The sequence below is a fragment of the Schistocerca piceifrons genome, chromosome X (genome assembly GCF_021461385.2).
Source record: "Schistocerca piceifrons isolate TAMUIC-IGC-003096 chromosome X, iqSchPice1.1, whole genome shotgun sequence".
Classification (NCBI taxonomy): domain Eukaryota; kingdom Metazoa; phylum Arthropoda; class Insecta; order Orthoptera; family Acrididae; genus Schistocerca; species Schistocerca piceifrons.
In genome coordinates, this window is record NC_060149.1 from 726280147 (window position 1) to 726301285 (window position 21139).

The 21139-nt window shown below is 46.3% G+C and overlaps 1 protein-coding gene across 1 annotated transcript in view; it reads right to left on the minus strand.

Annotated features, from left to right (window-relative positions):
• Window positions 1-6733: 6733 nt before the first annotated feature.
• The window catches only part of LOC124722677, a 38727-nt gene continuing 24321 nt past the window's right edge, over window positions 6734-21139 (minus strand). The window contains exon 2 of the mRNA XM_047247820.1: window positions 6734-7250. Within this exon, the coding sequence (XP_047103776.1) occupies window positions 6734-7250 (517 nt within the window). The remainder of the gene's footprint in view (window positions 7251-21139) is intronic.

The window sequence follows — 21139 nt, forward strand, 5'->3', positions numbered from 1 at the left end:
AAGCATCTATACTTCAATATCAGGTGTCCCCACGTAGCACTGTCCTCTCCCGACGTGTCAATCTCGCAAGGACTATTTATTTATTCATACGTTGGTGAAGTCCACTAAACGTTGTGTAATTTGTAGGCGTTTTCTGCCAGGGACCATCTGTCTGTAGTTACAGGAAGCTTGCTTTCCGTATACTCTGACTTCTCTGAAACATTATTATGTGAGCTCAGAAAAATTAGTGACACCAGTACACGCGTAATGTTTGCCAGCAACTGCTTGCAGAGTCTAGAACAGAAACAGAAACAATTTATCGTTTACATACACGGAGTGTAAATCCCAGCCAATTGAAATGTGTGCATGGTGATGAGAGAAGCAATGCATGTCGTTGTGTATTGAAACGAAACGGAAGGAGCTATTCGTGCTCTTCTACCATGGAAACTGAAGCACTAGGTACAGAGCTTCTTACAGTACAGCAATAAAACAGACATACGAATCTCCGCAATCTTTTAGTCGATTGCCTGCAAGGGTTATCTGGTGCGTTTCCGTCAGTATTTCTGGTTGGACCACCGGGCAATAAAACGCAAGTTTCCTTTGTTACGAGACATTGACATCCTTGGAAATCGGAAACAGGACTTCCGAGGAAAACTTTGCTAATTACTTTCTCTGTTGTGGTATGGAAGTCGGTAGTTTAGAGCTAAAGTCTGAATGCAATACGCAACAAAATAATCGGTACAGGTTTAGCTTAATATTTTAAAATTTCAGATCTCGCTGAACTGTAGAACTGCGACGTGCCTACATTTCAACAGGCAGATTTGATGCAATGCGACTGTTTTCTAAAGTGCCACTGGATCATACTCCTTAAGACTGTAATGCTGACATTAACTGACTTGTCCGTTGGGTCCTGATGAAAGACTGTAATCATTACACATGGAAATACATTTCTACCTACGTAGATTACCTTTTGTTATAAACGATCTACGTTTTTCGGTTCCAAGACCGTTTTCTAAGTGTTACACCATCTCAGAAGTTTTATTAATACATTATGATATTTTACCAAGCATGGAGGCTTGCTAATAAAATTAAGTGACAGCTGTAAATGCATTGGGTCTTACATTATACGAATGTATACGTTACCCTCCCAGTTTAGCTACCAATAAATAATAAAGCGTATTTATTGTATCAGCCATTTATTACTATTTGCTACTGAATATAGTGAAAAGACAGAAACTGTGTTTTCGAACTGTTCTCGGTGTGTTTGAAGTCTGTATTACTACGTATTATGTACCACTGACATGGCATTGTTAACTGAGTAAATGCAGAGGGTGAGGAATCAATAATTTTTATAAGTATTATTCCAGTAACCAGAAGCGGTCAGTAAGTGAAATCAGTTTAGTCATTCAGCTGTTGCTCGTAGTGGCTCTTTTGGTGTCTTTTGATCTCAAGTATTTCAAGCACTGTAAGAATGTGGCTACTTTGTCGCCAGTACCGGATTTCAATATCGATGATGGGTCTAGTTTCCAAACAATTCTAAGCGAAAGTAGAGTCGGTTTTCAGCAATTTCCAATATGTACGGTGTTCCTTCAATTTATTACAAAATGATCCCTCTGTTTCTGCTGCATAACAAGAGCTACACTCCTTGAAAAAGACTTGCGTACATCCCTTTCATTCTTTGGATGTAGCACGCCTTTATAACTTAACAAATTTTTGCGTACCGCATTACTAATATAAAAAGCTACAAAATTATATCTTATGCTCAACCTATTCACCACTCAGGTAACGAATTTGCCAGTTGTACTGTCTGCCATCGGGTTCCCCTAAATGGCAGGCAGCACCGCATAACAGCCACGCTATGAGGGAAGCAAACCAACAGCCAAACAGGCAAAGACATCAGGTAAACACGCCGAAGATTCCAGTCGATTAATAGGAACCTTTCCTTGCAGAGGTCGCCGCGACATATCCAGCCACGGATTCCTACGCCGGGCTTCTATTGGCTCCAGCTCACTATGTAGGCCCGGCCGGTCGAAGGCAGACCAGTCTTCATCCACTGCTAATGGCCACCGCTATAGCAGAGACTCTGAGAAGATATCACCGAAGCCGCTGTACTGCACCGCCAATCGAAGTACCAGCCGACCGAGAGGAACCACATCTCTGGCTAGATCGACAGACGTCTACATCTATTGTACAGCCAGCTATTGTATTGTAGAAGAAGTTATGTTCAATAAACTGTTGGAGAATACAACAGTGGCGACGAGTAAGGATTCGACAACCCAAAGAAGATGGAACCACAACAACAACAAGCACAACCACAACTGCAACAGCAGAATCTATCAGTGCAGCAGGTACTGAATCAACTTTTTCAACAGTTCGTGATACTGCAGCAGCAACTGATTGCCGAAATTCAAAATCTTCACCGTCCACCGACACCGCCAGCGTTCCCGGGATTCGATGAAGACGCTGAAGATTTGGAAACATACGAAAAGAGGATTCGTCAACATTTCCGGATTCATCAGGTATCCCAGGAAAATGATCAAGGAGCCTATTTTCTTTCTTGGAATGTCTCCCGTATGTACGTGCTCATGACGAAACTCCAGCCACATGATGCGGACAGTCTTACCTTCACCGCCATATATGAGTGTCTCACCTCCTACTATCGCCACAGATATCACGTCATGGCAACAAGAGTGGAATTTCACCAGAGTCGAAAGAAACCCGATCAGACGTACCGACAATGGGCTGCTGAACTCCATGGTCTCGCTCGGAAGTGCAACTTTGTCACCCGCATTTCCCGGGAATCTTACGCAGATGACACGGTTCGGGATCACCTGATCCAAGCAGCCCCCGACGCGGCTTTCCGCCATGATACCTTAAAGTTGGAGGACCCGTCGCTAGATAAAATCATAGAACTTGCATTCAAGTTTGAAGTTTCCACTGCAGCTGACCGCAGACTGGAAACGTGGGCCGACGTCGCAGCCATCCGAGAAGAGACTTCCGACGTCCAGGAGGACGTCGCTGACATATACGCACCTTCACGCCGCACTCCTCAGCGCAACACCCCGGCATCTTCTCGGCGTACGGAAAAGAAAAAAAAAGACGGTCGTTCCAGGAAGACAACCAGCAGCCGCCGCCGGGCCAGCAACGCCACCGCAGGGAACCCCTTGCGCCTTCCATCTTGTCCGGGATGCTACTCTCTGCATGAACGCGAGGATTGTCCTGACCTCTGGGCGACGTGTCGCCATTGCGATCGGGACGGGCACCGTGCATCTGTCTGTCGCTCCGCCACGGCACCGATCTCCAGGCGCTCCGACACCGAGGCGTCCATGGACATTAACCAGGTTGTGTCTTCGGCGTCCCCCAACCTGTATATTGATGTCACCATATTGGGTAAGCCAGTTCGAACGCAGGTCGATAGAGGGGCTGTGGTATCCCTGCTCAATTACACTACCTACACCGTTTTAGGAGCGCCAAGCCTTCAACCAGCTCCTCGACGCCTCCTTACGTACAACAGAGAGGAAATCGCTTTGTTGGGGCAGTTCACGACGGTGGTTTCTTACAAATCTGTCAGTCGTACGATTTCTTTTCTGGTAGTCAACAGTTCCGATGCTACCGATCTGTTTGGGTTGGATGCTTTCCAAATGTTCTGATCCACAATCGACGATCATGTACAACTGGTTTCTCCACAGGTGCCGTTTCCCGAAGTTGACTCTCTCGGCACCGAATTCCAGGATCTCTTCTCCCCTGGCATCGGGTGCGCCAAGGGGTTTGCAGCGACCCTCCACCTCCGGTCGTCAGCCCGCCCTCGATACTTCCGGGCGAGGCAGGTCACCGTCGCTCTCCACCAGCCGCTGCGTGACGAATTGGACCGTCTGCAACAGGAAGGGGTGCTACGGCCTGTTCAGTTCAGCCCCTGGGCCACGCCTCTCGTCATCGTCCAGAAGCCAGGTAGGCGTCTCCGTCTCTGTGGGGACTTTTCGGCGACCTTCAACCCCCAGCTCCAGGTGGACGACTTTCCGCTACCTCGGCCTGATGATCTCTTCCGTAAATTGGCTGGTGGTCGTTACTTTACCAAAATTGATCTCGCTGAGGCGTACCTCCAGGTTCCTTTGGATGAAACTTCTCAAGCCCTCACCGTTCCGAATACGCCCACCAGCCTGTTCCAAGTCACATGTCTCATGTTTGGCCTGGCTAGCGCCCCGGCCATTTTCCAATGCTTCTTGGAACAACTTCTGCAGAACATTCCCAGTTGCATTAATTAACTCGACGACATTGTCGTTGCGGGCCCTACTGCTGCAGCCCATCTTACCAACTTGCGTCAGCTGTTTCTTTGCCTCCGCCAGACTGGGCTAAAATGCGATACGCAGAAGTGTTCCTTCTTTCAAACTTCTATTTCCTATTTAGGACATGTTATTTCACATAAAGGCGTCTCTCCATCATTTTCCTATGAGAACACCATACGCCGCCAGCCTCCCCCACGGTACATCCATCAGCTGAAATCCTTCCTCGGAAAAATATCTTATTACCAGAAGTTCTTTCTGTCAGCCGCTCAGGTGGCGGGGCCCCCTTATATCACTTATGCTGCAAAAATGTCCCCTTCAATTGGTCCCAGGCCTGTGAGACGGCCTTTTCCACCCTCAAACGCCAGTTGCAAATGGCCTCCTGCCTGATGCCGTATGATCCGTCTCTGCTGTTGCTCCTGGCCATGGACACCTCTGATTACGGGGCCGGGCCTGTCCTCTCCCACAAGCTTCCGGATGGGACAGAACGTCCAGTGGCTTTTCTATCCAAGGCCCTAACTGCCACCCAGCTGAAGTACTCTCAGATCGAAAAGGAGGCATTGGCTATCGTATTCGCCTGTTCCAAACTCATGCCTGTTTTATATGGACGGGCCTTTCATATCGTCACTGACCACAAGCCCCTCCTCTCCCTGTTTTCCCCGGAGGCCCAGCTTCCTACGAAGACGTCTCAGAGGCTTCAACGATCTACATCTACATCTACATCTACATTTATACTCCGCAAGCCACCCAACGGTGTGTGGCGGAGGGCACTTTACGTGCCACTGTCATTACCTCCCTTTTCTGTTCCAGTCGCGTATGGTTCGCGGGAAGAACGACTGTCTGAAAGCCTCCATGCGCGCTCGAATCTCTCTAATTTTACATTCGTGATCTCCTCGGGAGGTATAAGTAGGGGGAAGCAATATATTCGATACCTCATCCAGAAACGCACCCTCTCGAAACCTGGCGAGCAAGCTACACCGCGATGCAGAGCGCCTCTCTTGCAGAGTCTGCCACTTGAGTTTTCTAAACATCTCCGTAACGCTATCACGGTTACCAAATAACCCTGTGACGAAACGCGCCGCTCTTCTTTGGATCTTCTCTATCTCCTCCGTCAACCCGATCTGGTATGGATCCCACACTGTTGAGCAATACTCAAGTATAGGTCGAACGAGTGTTTTGTAAGCCACCTCCTTTGTTGATGGACTACATTTTCCAAGGACTCTCCCAATGAATCTCAACCTGGCACCCGCCTTACCAACAATTAACTTTATATGATCATTCCACTTCAAATCGTTCCACACGCATACTCCCAGATATTTTACAGAAGTAACTGCTACCAGTGTTTGTTCCGCTATCATATAATCATACAATAAAGGATGGGCCCTGTTCCTCTCGCAATCCCGTTACACCTTGCATTTTAAGTCCACCTCCCAGCACATCGACGCAGATGCTCTTTCCCGCCTTCCTCTTGGTCCCGATCCTGCGTGTGACTCTTCGGATGTCCTCGTGTTCCAAGTTGATGAAGCGATCCACGACACCCTGCACGGGTTTCCCATCATGGCCTCCACGGTGACAATTGCGATCACATGTGACCCATTGTTACACCATGTCCGCTCCTATGTTCAGCGCGGGTGGCCCAGCTGTGCCCCCACCCACGACCAGCAGCACCTTCAGTTCTTTTTTTTCTATCCGCCATCAGCTGTCGGTGGTGGATGGTGTCCTATTGTGGGTAGACCCTACGTCCACTCCACGTGTGGTCATTCCTCAGCATCTACAGACAAAGTCCTGACTCTCTTACATCAAGGCCATTGGGGAATCGCTCGCAGCAAGGCGTTGGCCCAGCGTCACGTCTTTTGGTTCGGACTTACCAGGGACGTCACTCACATGGTTCAGAATTGCTCCACGTGTGCCCAACAGCTGTCCCAGCCCTCTCAAACCTTCCTCTCTTGGCCTAAGCTGGCGGGTTCCTGGGATTGCATTCATTGGGACTTCGCCGGCCCCTTCCTCGGCTACCAATGGCTTCTCGTCACCGATGCCCTTTCACATTTTCCGTTCATTATCCGTTGTACTAGCACCACTTCGAAAGCAACCCGCACTGCTCTCCAGAAAGTTTTTTCCTTGGAAGGGTTGCCGCGAACAATTGTTACCTTCAATTCCGGAGCCAGGAATTCGCGACGTTTTGTGCTGCCAACGGCATCCAACAGGTCCTCACTCCGCCCTTTCACCCGCAATCGAACAGCGAGGCCGAACGCCTCGTCCGGACATTTAAGGTCCAAATGACAAAATATGCCACCGTCCACACTTTGGACGACTCGCTGACGTTATTCCTCAGTTCCTATCGGTCGACGCCCATCGGCTCCCATAGTCCGGCGGAATATTGCATGGCCGGCAACCTCCTATCCTTTTGCACATCCTCCGGCCTGGACACAAACAACGGGTTCTGACTGCACAGGCTCCCTTTGTTCCGGGATCCCTTATCTGGGCTCGAGGTTCCGGCCCGAGAGCCGGATGGATCCACGGAGTGATCGTCCGGCCGCGAGGCCGTCAGCTCTTTGACATCCACATCGCCGACGCGGTGGTCTGCCAGCACCGCAACCAACTCCGGCGCCGGTATCAGGGTTTTCCGACCGCCTCTTCTTTTCAGCAAGCCGCTCCGCTGCCTTCTTCCGGCCGCCCGGATGTGCTCCCTTCCACCCCTGGTCGGCGTGCAGGGGCGCCAGACCCCGTCCAGCAGCAACAGTCGTCGTCTCCACAGCGGCTGCAGGCTCCACCGGCTGCTCCGCCGGCCCGACTGCACCATCCGCCATCGTTGACGATGCCCCCATGCCCTTGGCACCGCCGCCGCCGATGTCGCCGCCTAGCCAGCGACGCCCGCACGGTCCCCTTTCCGGGCAGCATCCCGCGGACGTCGATGAACCTATGCCCCTGGCGCCGTCGCAGCCGGCTCCCCCGCCTCTTCCGCGAGGCAGCTCCGCCACGCCGCGCACTACTCTGTGGGGCGAGTGTTCACCGCCTCCTTCACGAGGCCGCCAAGGCCGAGAGGGACGACGTCGCCCTCCTCTCCACGCCCCCCCCCCCCCCCCCCCCCCCCGCGGGAAGGGCGGTGTGTACCGTCTGCCATCGGGTTCCCCTAAATGGCAGGCAGCACCGCATAACAGCCATGCTATGAGGGAAACAAACCAACAGCCAAACAGGCGAAGACATCAGGTAAACACGCCGAAGATTCCAGTCGATTAATAGGAACCTTTCCTTGCAGAGGTCGCCTCGACATATCCGGCCACGGATTCCTACGCCGGGTTTCTATTGGCTCCAGCTCACTATATAGGCCCGGCCGGTCGAAGGCAGACTAGTCGTCGCTGCTAATGGCAACCGCTATAGCAGAGTCTCCGAGAAGATATCACCGAAGCCCCTGTACTGCACCGCCGATCGAAGTACCAGCCGACCGCGAGGAACCACATCTCCGGCTAGATCGACGGACGTCTACATCTATTGTACAGCCAGCAATTGTATTGTAGAAGAAGTTATGTTCAATAAACTGTTGGAGATTACAACACCAGTATGTAACAGCATGAATATTTTCTTGGCCAGTATTTGGGATTCTATTGCATGGTAAACCAGAGTATGTCCTTGTTTACTTAGTTTCCTTTGAAGCACGCTATCTGTTACAATGTTTTGGTACCTGCTGTTTAAAGCTATTGTGTTAGTAGTCTAAATTAATTATAGACGTAAGGACTGAGAGCATACAGGTTATCAGAAGCGGAACGCAGCAAATTTATGGGTAACTGGTAACATTGGGGCAGCTGGCATCAAGGATTCTGTGGATGCGTCCTTCTAGGTGTTTTAAACCAATGTCTTGCTATCTACATATAGAGTGAGTTGACGGCAAAATTAAGACTGAATTACTTCTTGTTCATGTGTACTGCGGCTAACGCCAGGTTCATTTTTTTCTACCAGTTCTGTGTTCCTATTGCCCTGATCGTGTTAGTAACTTCGGACGCCAAAGCTCATTTATTTGCCGATCTATTTTCTGCGTATGCATCTAAAAAAGCATACTTGTATCACCTGAGACTGGAATTAACTACAAGCTGATGTCAGCAATACACGTTAACTGCTGGCCTCGGTGGCCGAGCGGTTCTAGCCGCTTCAGTCCAGAACCGCGCGACTGCTACGGTCGCAGGTTCGAATCCTGCCTCAGGCATGGATGTATGTGATGTCCTTAGGTTAGTAAGGTTTAAGTAGTTCTAAGTTCTAGGGGACTGATGCCCTCAGATGTTAAGTCCCCTAGTGCTCAGAGCCACTTGAACCATTTTTTTTATGTTAACTTTGTGATCACAAGCGCAGCGTAGCTCTAAAAAACGATAGAAATAAACAGTGTGAAAATTAAGTAAAAAAACAACTATGAACCGATTTCCTAAGCATTCTCTTGCCAGCCGCGAGATTTTCGTGGAAGGGGTCTAGAAACAGACATAATGGTACACAAACATTGTTTGCTTCTTATCTTGAGCTGATGCTATTGTTTTATATTAGTTGAAACATAACGTAACACTTCCTGATTTTGCTGTTTATATCGGACTAATTTGGCTGACGAAACAAATTTTATCGAAAACTTGACAGAAACGTTTATCAATACATGTAGACCCTGCCTTACATGCACTAGTTCTTGCTCACTCACTGTTGTTGAAGTAGAGCTTTGTGTAATCTTAACATAGAAGACTTCCTGTGACCCACATAAGAATAAAACGCGAACGCCGAACATGATCCTGGCAGATAGTGACATCGCTTTCCCCTCTCATTCTTCCATTGCTCTCAGGTCCGGCTAACGAAAGCTAACTGCTACAATTCGAAATACCATACAAGTTGTAGATCCAGTATTCAACGCGTTTATGCATATAGTAAACAATGTGTCTTTTGTTTAGAAGGCCGACGATAAAGATAGAAGTTACCTTTAGCAAATGCGCAGCACTAGTGCCGTTAAATCAATTGATATGGGGGGCGATATCAGCTACCATAAAAAGTAATGGCCACTTTGTTGCGCTAAACACGTACCACAAGCCGTAATTGGTTTCCTATGAAGCCAGCGCAATCGTTGCAAGCCATCCTCGCAAATCATTTGATGTTAAACGTAGAAAATAAGGTTTGTGCGCTGCGATTTCGGAACTTGTTTCATTCTCGTTTAAGTCGTGACTAGAAAATGATTCGAACTATTTTAGTTTCCGAGGAATCATAAGATGCCTATTGTATCTTGATATGTTACTGAACAGATTTTCATTTAATTTTTTCAGAGCTACAAATGGAACAAGTCCACGATAATGTACGCTTTGTGATTCAGTCACTGAAAAGTGACCGCCCGCGAAAATTCGCACGTCGCTTTCCGTGGCCTAGGCTTTGTTCTGTATCGCGAACAAACCGAAAATAACGTAACGCTGTCCCTTTTGGATGAAATCATTTCTTTACATCTGATGATGCAACATTTTTGAGTATGGCAGTGCAAGGAATGAACTTCTAATGTTCCCTTGACATCTGTGTCATTACACGGATGTTCATTTGGATAAATATGACCACGGCCGTCTGTCCCCTTTATTTAAACTAGCGTCCTAACATTTGCTTAGGAAAACATAAATAAAAGTAGATAGATAGGAATCTGGATCGTGCTCTTCCCTAATTCGAGACCAATGCCTTAACCACCGTCGCACCTTGTGGTATTCGTGAAACGTGGAACGTAAATTAATCGCTTCGTTTTTCAAAATTACACAAATATTTAGAGTGGAACAAACATACGTCCAAAACATCTTGGTTAACATTAAGTCAGAGCAAGAATATGGATATATACTGACGAAAAAAAATCACAGCACCAAGAAGTAGTTGTGCGACATAAACGAAAGCTGGTAGGCGTGTTTCTACATCTGAAAGATTTCGCGCCAGTCGCATAAGAATGGTGTCACTAGAGCCAATATAAGGATGAAAATCAGGTTTCAAAAAATGGTTGAAATGGCTCTGAGCACTATGGGACTTAACATCTATGGTCATCAGTCCCCTAGAACTTAGAACTACTTGAACCTAACTTACCTAAGGACATCACACAATACCCAGTCATCACGAGGCAGAGAAAATCCCTGACTCCGCCGGGAATCGAACCCAGGAACCCGGGCGTGGGAAGCGAGAACGCTACCGCACGACCAAAAATCAGGTTTCCTTTAAATACACACTTTATCGGTTGTGAGCGTTAGCTGTCTTTGAGACTGGGCGTGGGTAGTTGATGTTAGTCAAGAATGCCTTTAAGGCGAAAAAGAAGCCATTATCAACACCTCACTGAGTTTGAACGAGGTCATATAATAGGACAAGCTGGATGTTCTTTATGCGATATTGAAGAAAGACTTGGCAGGAATGTAGCCACTGAACACGATTGCTGGCAGCGGTGGTCACGGGAATGTACAGTCTCAAGAAGACCGTGCTTCGAACGCCACGTGGCACTACCGAGATGGAAGACCATCGTGTTCGGCGTAAGGCTCTGGCGCTTCGCACTGCATCTTCAGCAGCAATGTGAGGAGCAGTTGGCACCACATGGAAACAATAAACTGTTACAAATCGTTTAATTCAAGGACAGACGTCCCGTGTAGTGTGCATTCCACTGACCCCAAACTGCAGCCATTTGCGACTTCTATGGTGTCAAGCGAGAGTTCATTGGAGGGCAGAGTGGAGGTCTGTGCTGTTTTCTGTTGAAAGATGGTTTTGCCTCTGCCAGTGATAGCCATGTGTTGGTTAGAAGGAGGTCAGTTAAGGCCCTGTAACCAACCTGTCTGCGTGCTAGACACACTGGACTTACACCTGGAGTTATGGTCTGGGGTGCGATTTCGTATGACAGCTGGAACAGTTTCATGGTTATCTCACGCATTCTGACTGCAAATTTGTACTTCAGTCTGGTGGCTAGACTTGTGCTGCCATTCATGAACAGCATTCCAGGGAGTATTTTCCAGCAGGATATCGCTTGCCCACATACTGCTGTTGTAACCCAACATGCTCTAAAGTTGCCTTGGCTTGCTCGAGCACTAGATCTGCCTCCAATCGAGCACTCATCGGACATCATCGGACAACAACTCCAGTGTCATCCACAAACAGCACTTACCGTTCCTGTTGACCGACCAAATGCGAGAGGCGTGGAACTCCATCGCACAATCTGACATCCAGCACCCGTGTAACGCACTGCATACAGATTTGCATGCTTGCATTCAACATTCTAGCGGCTACACCGGTTATTATAGTAACATCATTTCACGTTTACAAGGACCCTTACTTTTTTGTGTATATCAGTGACCTTTGATCCCTGATGTTATCGGATGCCAAGTTTATTTTGTTTGCAAATGATACAAGCATTGCATTAAATAGCAAATCACGTATACTCTTAGAAATACCAGTTAACGGTATTTTCATGGACATTAATAAACGGTTCGTGGCCAATTGTTTATCACTAAACTTTGAGAAATCACACTACGTTCAGTTCAGAGCTGGTAGGACGTTTCCCATCAGTATATGCCTAAAATATGACGACCAACGGATAGGAGAAGTTGACAATGTGCTGTTCTTGGAATTATAGCTTGATAAAGGATTCAACTGGTAGGAGTATACCACAGAAACGCTTAAGCTATGCGAATGTTATCAGATATATGGGACACAAAAATTTAAAAAAGCTGGCATATTGTGCTTACTTTAATTCCACAATGTCACACTAATTTTTTTGGGGTAACTCATCAAGACAAGTTACATTTTTCCGGGTCCAAAAACGTGTAATAAGGATTATTTGTGGTGAGAACTTAAGAACATCCTGCAGAGACCTGTTTAGGGAACTAGGGATATGAACTTCTGCTTCCCAGTATATTTATTCCCTAATTATATCTGCCATTAAAACATATCTCTTTTTCAAACCAACGACTTAGTTCATGGAATCGATACTAGAAATAAGAATATCTTGACAAAGATTTAAAGTCATTTACTTTGGTCCAGGAAGACGCCCATTATTCGGAACACAAATTTCCAATACTTTGTCACCAGCTATAAACAGTTTAACTTCTAATAAAGTTCAATTTAAGAGGGGCCTGAAGGATTTTTTGGTGTCCACCTCCTTCTACTCGACTGATGAATTTCTTCGTAGAACCGAATGATGTGTGTATGTTACTAGTACATACACTGATCATCCAGAACATTACGACCACCGACCTACTATTGATATAAACCATCTAGGCGATAGCAACGTCACCTGCGAGGAATGCCTGCTAGTCAGACACGTACACGATGCATTTAGTATCAGTGAGCGTGCTGTCCTTGTGTAGAATGGGAAAGACGCGCGATCTATATGAGTTTGACCGAGGGCAGATTGTGATGTCCCAGAAGCTCGGTACGAGCATCTCGGAAACTGCAGGACTTGTCGGGTGTTCGAGGAGTGCTGTGGTGAGTATCTTCAACACGTGGCGAAACCAAGGTGAAACCACGTCCAGATGTCGGACGTCGTAGGCTGGGCAGACTGGTAAAACAGGACAGGCGGCGAACTGTGACGGAACTAACATCAGACTTCAATGATGGGCAGAGTAGAAATACGTCTGAACGCACAGTGCACCGAACACTCCCAACGATGGGCCTCCGTAGCTGACGACCCATACATTTGCGAATGTTAACACCACGACATCGGCAACTACGACTGAAATGTGCACATGATCATCGGCACTGGACATTGGGGCAGTGACAGAGGGCAGACTGTTTTGTAACACCTCTTGTTGAACCACTTGTCACCATTGTAAGTAGGCTGTTTAGCTTCTTATATTGGTAACGCCACCGCCAGGTAGCGCTCTGTATGAAAATCACTGGCTGTGCTGTGTGCAGTCTGTGGCTAGTTTGCATTGTTGTCTGCCATTGTAGTGTTGGGCAGCTGGATGTTAACAGCGCGTAGCGTTGCGCAGTTGGAGGTGAGCCGCCAGCAGTGGTGGATGTGGGGAAGTGAGATGGCGGATTTTTGAGAGCGGATGATCTGGACGTGTGTCCATCAGAAACAGTACATTTGTAAGAATAGATGTCATGAACTGCTATATATATTATCATTTTTGAACGCTAGTAAGGTAAATACATTGTTTGTTCTCTATCAAAATCTTTCATTTGCTAACTATGCCTATCAGCAGTTACTGCCTTCAGTAGTTTGAATCTTTTATTTAGCTGGTAGTAGTGGCTCTCGCTGTACTGCAGTAGTTCGAGTAACGAAGATTTTGTGAGGTAAGTGATTTGTGAAAGGTATAGGTTAATGTTAGTCAGGGCCATTCTTTTGTAGGGATTTTTGAAAGTCAGATTACGTTGCGCTAAAAATATTGTGTGTCAGTTTAAACACAGTCATGTATAATTTTTCTAAGGGAACGTTTCACCATTTATGTAAAATCATTCACTGAATCACTTACTAAACACTTTAATTACTATAGTTCTAAGAGTATGAAAACGATAACCATTTATAATGTACCGCGGTGGTATAGGGGAAGTCGAGACGAACCATTTGATATGGGACACATGTGGTCTATCAAGCTGGCATGTAAACTGAAATTGGCCTACAAAGTCCACCTGAGCTATAGCACATTCGCATTAAACAAGATTTTCAATATCCTCTCGCTCTCTTATGCCACCGGCTTGGTCGACTATTTCGTTGACATTAAATTAAGCTTTCTCGTGAGTGTAATGAAAGAAAAAATCTTTTGTTGCATCTTATGCGAAAACTGACGAAAAAAAATCCCATTGCCAAGAAATAATTGATGTAGAGTAATGAAGTTTCTGGAATACATTTGTCTCGGTAATGTATTTCAACGATTAACATTGCGATTGTAGAGGTTAATGCAAGCACGAGATAAGCCAGGGCAAATGTGAAATGCTGGTACGATCATAACTGGTGCTGTGGTTGTCGTCCATTAATGTTCCATACGTGCTCGATTGGACACAGATCTGGTAATCGAGCAGGCCAAGGCAACATGAAGACACTCTGTAGAGCACGTTGGTTTACAAAAGCGATATGTGGGCGAGCGTTATCCTGTTGGAAAACACCCCGTGGAATACTGTTCATGAATGGCAACACAACAGGTCGAATCACCGGACTGACGTACAAATTTCCGGTCGGGGTGGGTGGGGTAGCCACGAGAGTGCTTCTACTGTCATACGAAATTGCACCCCAGACCATGACTCCAGGTGTAAGTCCATTATGTCTACGCTGCAGGCATGGGGTGCAGGCGCTCACAGCCCTCCTTGTAACCAACACACGGCCATCACTGGCACAGAGGCAGAACCAACTTTCATCAGAAAACAAAACAGATCTCCATCATGCCCTCCGAAGATCGCCTGCTCAATACCACTGAAGTCGCAAACGGCGTTGGTTTGGGGTCAGTGGAGTACACACTACAGGGCGTCTGGCTCGGAGCGATCCTTGAACTAACCGATTTGTAACGTTCTTTGTGTCATTCTGGTGCCAACGGCTGCTCATATTGCTGCTACAGACACAGTACGATGCGCCACCGACTTAACCCAACACGACGGTCTTCCCTCTCGATAGCGCCACTTGGCAGCCCGGAGCCCGGTCTTGTCGTTGATCGTTCCTTCCACTTACCACCGCTGCCAGCAGTCATGTACAGTGGTTACATTCTTGCGAAGTCTTTCTGCAATAATCGCGGAAGGAACATCTAGCTTCTCGTAGCCCTATTAAACGGGCCCCGTTCAACCTCTGTGACCCGTTTATGATGGTGTCTTCGTCTTCTTAAAAGCGCTCTCGACTAACATCAACTCACTACGTCCAATCTCAAAAGTAACCAACGCTCTCGACCGTTTCAGTTCGTATTTAGAGCAAACCTGATTTGTATCCTCATAAGTGCGCTACTAGCGCCACTCTTATGGTTCAAATGGCTCTGAGCACTATGCGACTGACCACCTGAGGTCATCAGTCCCCTAGAACTTAGAACTACTTAAACCTAACTAACCTAAGGACATCGCACACATCCATGCGCGAGGCAGGATTCGAACATGCGACCGTAGCAGTCGCGCGGTTCCGGATTGAAGCGCCTAGAACCGCTTGTCCACAACGGCCGGCCCACTCTTACGCGACTGGCGCGATAATTTGAATACTGGTCATCTTTCAGATGCAGAAATACGCCTAACAACTCTCTTTAATGTCCCACAATTCCTTCTTGGTGCTTGTATTTTTCTTTAGTCAGTGTAATACGATCTAATCTTAACCCTTCAATCACAGTAGTTTCACACTAAAAAGAACAACAAAACGATGTAATTGTCAATTTTATGGTATTAAAATCACAGTATTCTGATATAAATTGACACAAGCGTCAGGTTTACACTTTGTGTGCAGCGAGAAGGGGTTCTTAATATTCAGTTACGATTCAGCTAGAAGGTGGCTGGCACGCATGCGCTGTAGCTTAGGCGGCTTTTGTTGACCATTTTGAGGCTGTTAGACGCTGAGTCTCCTGTATCAGTTTGTTCGTCTCGATTTCGTCTACAACAATATGGTACGTCGTGGACAAGTTATGAATCAGATTTTCGTAAAATTCATGTATTTGGTAGTGATGTGGTATCAATGGCATCCTCGTCGACCGCACCCGGAGCGCCACGGGCGCTCGCAGGTATGCGGGAGATGGCTCTTTTAAACCTCCCACCAGTGCGTCACTGTCTTCAAAATAGTGTGTGTGCGTGGGTGGGTGGAGGGAGGTGGGGAGAGGAGGAGGAGGGTGGGTGGCGCTACTCGTACACGACACCAGAGAAGATGCGGAATTCACATTAACTCACGGCCTGCGAATCTGATTGGCTGGCATCTCTTTTTAAGCAGTCACACTGAGAGCTTCGTCCCAAACTTAGTGAATCTATAGTTATCAACCTCAGCACGTAAGACTCCAGTGAGGAAATTATAGTAACATAGTACGATGCTACTAAGCATTATTAGTTACCAGTAAGTTATATGGCTGTATCTGCGTTCAGGTCTATTTGTTTCTATCGAGAACATTACTCTCTTTATATATAACTCAGTACCCCGAATGAACCTACAGCATTTCGAAGTTATGTATATCTCAGTTTTAAGTGTGGATGTTTTAAATAAACTTATTAGTGTGTTACCTTTCTGCAGATGTCAGACTGTCTCTATTGGCGTTTCCAACCACTGCCACGCCATATGTATTTCAGACAGATCTGCTCTTCAGGTTTCACATTTATAACTAAGGCTCTCCATCGTGATCTGCGGAAGGAGATGATATACATATACCATCTTATGTGTGCATTAGATATGATGATGATGAAGTCCCATACTCCCAGGAACGTAGGGGACGATGCGGGAGTCCCGCACCGCCGACTAGGCAAGGTCCTAGCGAAGGTGGTTTGCCATTGCCTTCCTCTGACCGCAATGGGGATGAATGATGATGATGAAGACGACACAACGACACCCAGTCATCTCGAGGCAGCTAAATCCCTGTCCCCGCCAGGAATCGAACCCGGGACCCTGCGCAGGGGAAGCGAGAACGCTACCACAAGACCACGAGCTGCGGACTACCCAATATTTTTTTCTTAAAGAGTCGATAGATAAATGACTTTACGAATGACGTCCAATGGTATACAGAGTAAGGTAGGTAAGGCAGGACACTCAGATATACACAGAATGAGTAGATATATTGTGATATCGAGCTAAAACGGACAGTGTGACAAATTTTCTGATGCACAGATATAATTTTAACGGTTATAAGCTGCCAAATGAAAACACCGCTTTGTTTTTTAATGAAACTACAGGGCTACTACAAATGATTGAAGCGATTTCATAAATTCACTGTAGCTCCATTCATTGACGTACGGTCACGACACACTACAGATACGTAGAAAAACTCATAAAGTTTTGTTCGGCTGAAGCCGCACTTCAGGTTTCTGCCGCCAGAGCGCTCGAGAGCGCAGTGAGACAAAATGGCGACAGGATCCGAGAAAGCGTATGTCGTGCTTGAAATGCACTCACATCAGTCAGTACTAACAGTGCAACGACATTTCAGGACGAAGTTCAACAAAGATCCACGAACTGCTAACTCCATTCGGCGATTTTATGCGCAGTTTAAAGCTTCTGGATGCCTCTGTAAGCGGAAATCAACGGGTCGGCCTGCAGTGAGCGAAGAAACGGTTGAACACGTGTATCTGGACATGCTGGAAAATTGGCTCGTGCCACAAGTGGAGACCGACAGCACCGACTTCATCTTTCAACAGGATGGTGCTACACCGCACTTCCATCCTGATGTTCCGCATTTCTTAAACAGGAGATTGGAAAACCGATGGATCGGTCGTGGTGGAGATCATGATCAGCAATTCATGTCATGGCCTCCACGCTCCCCCGACTTAACCCCATGCGATTTCTTTCTGTGGGGTTATGTGAAAGATTCAGTGTTTAAACCTCCTCTACCAAGAAACGTGCCAGTACTGCGAGCTCGCATCAACGATGGTTTCGAACTCATTGATGGGGACATGCTGCGCCGAGTGTGGGAGGAACTTGATTATAGGCTTGATGTCTGCCGAATCACTAAAGGGGCACATATCGAACATTTGTGAACGCCTAAAAAAACTTTTTGAGTTTTTGTATGTGTGTGCAAAGCATTGTGAAAATATCTCAAATAATAAAGTTATTGTAGAGCTGTGAAATCACTTCAATCATTTGTAATAACCCTGTATATATCTTTTTTCTGTGGGTTTGGAAAGAGCCTTGGAAGAGGACTACAATGACATAACGTGCGTGGAACTTTATCAAATGGTAACAACATAACAACACCATATACCACTGTCCTACCATCAGAAGAAGAAGTCTCACCAATTGTACCAAATGTAGGCAGACTTATATCGCAGTTACTGTTCGTGTGTTTATTATTATCACTGTCATATCAAGTGCTTAAAATGTTATCCTCCTGTTTTAATACATGTTATAAAGCGAATCCGGAGAGACAGTTCTGCACGTTGAATTTCATCTGGACTTGAGTGCAGCACAGGCCGGTGATATACGACATATCAATCTTCAAGAGCCGTCGGCATTCCTTTTTAGTCCTCTTGTATTAATTTGCGCGACAGATAATAGTTCACCAAATGTTCTGTCGAGGACTGTAATTATTAATTATCTGTGCGGAAGAGACATTATATCCTGTCCGAGGCGCCTTGTCACGGTTCGCGCGGCTCCCCCCGTCGGAGGTTCGAGTCCTCCCGCGGGCATGGCTGCGTGTGTTGTCCTTAGCCTAAGTTAGTTTAAGCTACATTAAGTAGTGTTTAAGCTTAGAGACCGATGACATCAGCAGTTTGGTCCATAGAACTTACCACAAATTTCCAACTTTCCATGATATCCGCCACGTCAGTACCACATGGATTGAGTTATGTCCAGTGGGGTGTTTGGCAATAACTGCAGCAGTTTCCGGAGACACTGTTCGAACAACTGTAACAGATTTTTAAGGTTACTGCCATGAAGTGGCTAACGGAGCGAAAGTTGGAAAGGATGAAACGCATTGGAACGTGTTATTTGCAGAGCATTCCTTTGACTGATCCTATACACCCACTCAAGCTGCCTTATAGTGACTTGCAGAGTGTGTGTCACCACTGGTACAGTGTTAGCTGCATTTCTCTCATCAGTTGCTCTTCTTTTCTTTGGTTTATCTTATTTTTCACAGTTACGATTGATCGGAAATTTTTATAATGTTTGCAAAGATAATTCGTGATAGTTTGGCACAAACGGAATATTTTTCGGCATACAACCGCACAGCTGCTCTAACAGTCTGACGACATTTGCTATAAACAAATACCATACCAACTTTTTCGATTGTGGTATACATTGTGGAAATGTCAGTAGCTTCACGAGTAAGTTAACTGGTCGCTACAACCGCAGACGCATACTCATGGGCTCCGTGTGCACAGGTAAATATACGAACCACACCTAAGTCACTTTTTTGCATACATTAAGAACACTTTTGTAGGACCTCTTCTGATGACGACGGGACAAAGCTTTACGATGTTGTTATCTTGTTATTTGATGAGGTTCCACACATGTTATGTCGTTGGAGTCCTCTTCGAAAACTCTTTCCAGTAACACAGCAAAAGAAAACAATGTCGGTGTCGTAATTCAGCAGCTATAAATGTTAAAAATTACTTGGGAACATAAGAAAATTGGTCATATTGTCCTCTATAACTTAACAAAAACCATGCCTCGGTAACGGTTCTATAGCACTATGCAGTTCAAAATGGCTCTGAGCACTATGGGACTCAACTGCCGAGGTCATTAGTCCCCTAGAACTTAGAACTAGTTAAACCTAACTAACCTAAGGACATCACAAACATCCATGCCCGAGGCAGGATTCGAACCTGCGACCGTAGCGGTCTTGCGGTTCCAGACTGCAGCGCCTTTAACCGCACGGCCACTTCGGCCGGCTCACTATGCAGTTTCTATGGACTCTGTAGGCTAAATGAAACACCAGAATACGTAATTTGGAACGATTTTACTGACAAAAATGTAGAGTACAATCAAATAGAATAATAGAACCAGTGGCTTCACTAGTTCAGAGTAAATGTTCAGTGTGTCGACCACCAACTTCATTGCATAACGTGCAACGATGAACAATGTTTTGCCTGATTCTCTGCAAGAATCCATGCGCCCCTCTGATGGTATAAAATGTAGTAAAGATGCGCTCAATCAACTTAGCTAGTGTTCCTACTGCTGTTGAGTGCACAAGAGACCTTACGTAGCTCCAGAGGGTAGAGTCAATAGGGTGAGATCAGGGGAGCACGTAGGACAAGGGACTGGGCTTCCCCTTCCAATTACTCTCTGCCTGAAGCTGTCTGTTAGATATGCCCTGGTCTGACAATCGAAGTGTGCTGAACCACTGTCGTGCTGAAACCAAAAACTAGCGTGCAGTTGCAAGGGAACGTCCTCCAGAAGTTCAGGCGAGGCATTACCCAGAAAGTTCAAAAACCACACATCAATGAAACGATATGGTAAGTAGTGTAGACCAATAAAATGATTTCCAAGACTTCCAACCCAACTACTGACTGATAATTTCACCTGGTAACTTTCAAGAGCCTAGTGGTGGCTACAGAAACTTTATTTCACATTTCTGGTTATAGGTTCCTTATATTAAAACGTTCAGGATCTCCCAACTATTTATAACATCATTCTGTTACGCCCTGTACTTCTCTCGTTCTGGGTATATTTGAGGTGACCTGTCTTACATGTCTCGCCCTGTAACGCACCAGGCTGCACTTCCTGCCTCATCCCTGTTTTACCACCGATGCACTCGTAAAGAACGTATGGCCGCCTTTGTGCCTATGTAGTCTCCTTCCACAAACACTATGTGCTCGGGAGCCGGCAAATACACTTTTATGTGACAACAAGCTACGTATTCGAGGGTATACAAATGCAAGCAAATTACATTAAAATCTGAGAATTATTTTTTGCCAAAGTGAGTGAACATAGAAGTTTGACTGACGTAGAACAGGACATGAAGGCCCACATCTTCAAACATTCCATGGGAGAGTATTCACAGGAACTACACGTTCTTCATCATTATCTTCTTCTTCTCCTCCTTCCACAGTATTTGTCCCGCCTTGTTGTGGGGTCTGCTCTTTGAGTGTCTAACTCGACTTGGAGCGATTTTGTGCTCGGTCTGGGTGGAGAGCCGCTATCTTGAGGTCTACATGGACGACCTATCGAAGGTCACCTCGGATCCCAATAGGTCATTTACCATCAACTTGTAACGAAAACCCATGTTTTTCTAACGTTTCTTGATCTGTTTAAAGTACGTGTCCATACCATCTTTTCAACGACAGCCGCTACTCCGTACCACCTGTGAATTTCATCATTGGTCACATGA